This window comes from Halichoeres trimaculatus, unplaced genomic scaffold, assembly GCF_033239565.1.
Source record: "Halichoeres trimaculatus isolate MK-OKI-2021-1 unplaced genomic scaffold, fHalTri1.1 fHalTri1_scaffold_10, whole genome shotgun sequence".
Lineage (NCBI taxonomy): Eukaryota > Metazoa > Chordata > Actinopteri > Labriformes > Labridae > Halichoeres > Halichoeres trimaculatus.
The window spans coordinates 1,404,982-1,407,402 of record NW_027437187.1 but is presented as its reverse complement, the minus strand read 5'-3'; the positions used below and the strand labels follow the sequence as shown (position 1 = coordinate 1,407,402).

The 2,421-nt window shown below is 41.8% G+C and overlaps 1 protein-coding gene across 1 annotated transcript; it reads right to left on the bottom strand.

Annotated features, from left to right (window-relative positions):
* Positions 1–746: 746 nt before the first annotated feature.
* Positions 747–1,661, bottom strand: LOC141796149 (uncharacterized). Its single transcript, XM_074677117.1, has 3 exons — positions 1,286–1,661; positions 1,053–1,194; positions 747–825 (listed from the first exon to the last, which is right to left on the bottom strand). Exons 1-3 carry the CDS (start codon positions 1,659–1,661, stop codon positions 747–749), a joined length of 597 nt encoding a protein of 198 aa, XP_074533218.1.
* Positions 1,662–2,421: the final 760 nt, after the last annotated feature.

The following is a 2,421-nucleotide window of genomic DNA, read 5'->3' as shown; positions in this document are numbered from 1 at the left end:
ACATCCATCTTCCATTCCCTGTTGCAAGTTGCACATTTTTTATGACATTTATTCAGTGCACGATTTTTCCTAACTTAAATTGTGTATATATTTTTGTATTTACTCTGTGCAGAGTTCTTTATTTAATATTGTAATAATTATTATTCTTTTTCTACTACTTAAACTCTATTTTTCTACTCTTGTAATTCTATCCACGTTTGTACTGAGAGAGTGCAGTTTAAACCGGAGTCAAGTTCCTTGTATTCTTGAAAATACTTGGCCAATAAAGGTGATTCTGATTCTGATTCTGATTCTGATTCTGATTCACACAGCCAGGGATTTGGTATATGCTGACTGTTTTGCCTGGGTTGGATCTCATCCAACCATCAAGAGCTCTGTTGTAATAGGTCTTAAATGGACCATACACACTCTTATCCAGAGGCTGGAGGCGATGGGATGTGTGGGGTGGAATTGTGAGCACAACAATACCATTTGTTTTTGTTATGTCCAAAGCCTTCAGGGAAATGTGGGCTTCATGGTTATCAAAGATCAGCAACAGTGGCAGGTCAGGGGAGCACTTGGTCTGTTGAACCTCAACAAAGGTGTCTTCATTGATCCAGCCTGATCTGGTGGCGGTACCAGTTGATCCTGGAGGTGCTCCTGTAATGAAGAGGTCTTTGTATCTAACCCTTGGGAAGATAAACATGGGAGGGACTGCATTACCAGTCGCATTGACTGCACAGACCACAGTCACAAGTTCGCCTCTTTCAGCAGATGTGATGGCGCCCACTTGCTTCTTTCCTTTTTCTGCCACTACCTGCTTTGGTGTCCGTACTGTTGTTACACCTGTTTCGTCAACATTATAAATCATGTTTGGAAGGAATTTATGCCTGTAAAACGAAGAAAAGAGCAATGATGATAATCAGAATAGTTAAACCTTGAGTGATGCAAAAAATATTAGCAAGTACACATTCCTTAATATACCATGGTAAGTAAACATGCGCCAGTTTGTTGTTTATTTACTTAACTGTTGTAAATAGTTATTAATGTTTCAAATATATGAATTCTGTTACCTGTCCATCACATTAGCCAGATTGTCAAAAAACTCCCCAACTGTAGTTTTATTGAAGGCTGTAGCCCTTCCCAAAGATGTCGCTTCAGGCAGACGGCAGGAGAGATGGTGGCGTGCCATAAAATTCTTGAACCACTCTTTACCTAAAAAAAAGTAATGGTACTGTATTGAACTACACAAAATAAACGAGTCTGTGCCAACCTATAAAGTCATGTTATTTCTTGCACATCCTACCAGCTAAACCTTTCTCTCTCCAGTTGCTGGGGGTGGGAATATTGTTTCTTTCTGCCAATTCCAGTGCCAGTTCACAGCATTTCTTTGGAGTAAGGCCATGGAACTGCTCCGCAAGCTTCTCGATGTGGTCTGCTAGCTCCTTCTCTACCTCCTCTGAGAAGACTCTCTTTGCTTCTGCTGTTCCACCGTACCCTACTGTTTTTACTCCCTCTGCCCCTCTCTTTTTAATGTACCTCCTCAATGTTGACCTGTCAATAGTTCTCTCTTTTGCCACTGATCTGATGGACTTTCCACCCTGGACATCACTGGCTGCTCTCTCCATCTCTTCAAGGGGTGTTGAGCCCCTGCTTGTTTTCCTCTTGTAGGTCCTCGGCATAATACCTTTTCTACAATGCTTAACATATGACAAACACACAAAACCAGGTGAGTATACTCAACTAAAATACCATTTTATACATCAGAGACTTAACTGAATTTCAGTGCCTTATAGTGGGGTAAGTTCAACCATTGGCTCAATTTACCCCATGACCTTTGGCTCATTTTGCCCCCTAGCCACCATTTTGGAAAAAATGGGCTAGCTTTGAAATTCAGGCTAATCTTTAGTGAAGTGATTCACATGATTTTATACGTTGGCAAATCACCAACATGTACAATATATAATTTTAGACCTGGATAAATTTACTTTGACATCACAGTCATTTTACCTGATATGCAGAAAATTTACTTTGACAAGCAAAAAATAGTTTTTTGTGTAAAATTATACTTACCCCTTCTCCCATGTGCTTCTCTGCATCACAGCAAGATGGAAATGATGGGTGCTTCCTGAATTTATGGTCACGTGACAAAACATGTGCACGGTTTCCTAGATACAAGGGGTGGGTCAGCTTACCCACTGGCTCATCTTACCTCACTCTCCCCTACTGGAATTCATAAAATGATTCCACACTTCATTTGGAGTGACACTCGGCCGTGGAGGGGAAGTGTAGGGACTGGTTTCATTAAGCCGTGTGGTTGTTCGTCTGCAGCCCTGCAGAGGTCCTCCTCCTCCTCCTCCTCTTGTTCCCCCTCGGAGGGAGGAGGGCCTGGGTCATGATGTCATGCTGTGGAGTGTGTGAGGATTGTGTGGAAGGATCAGT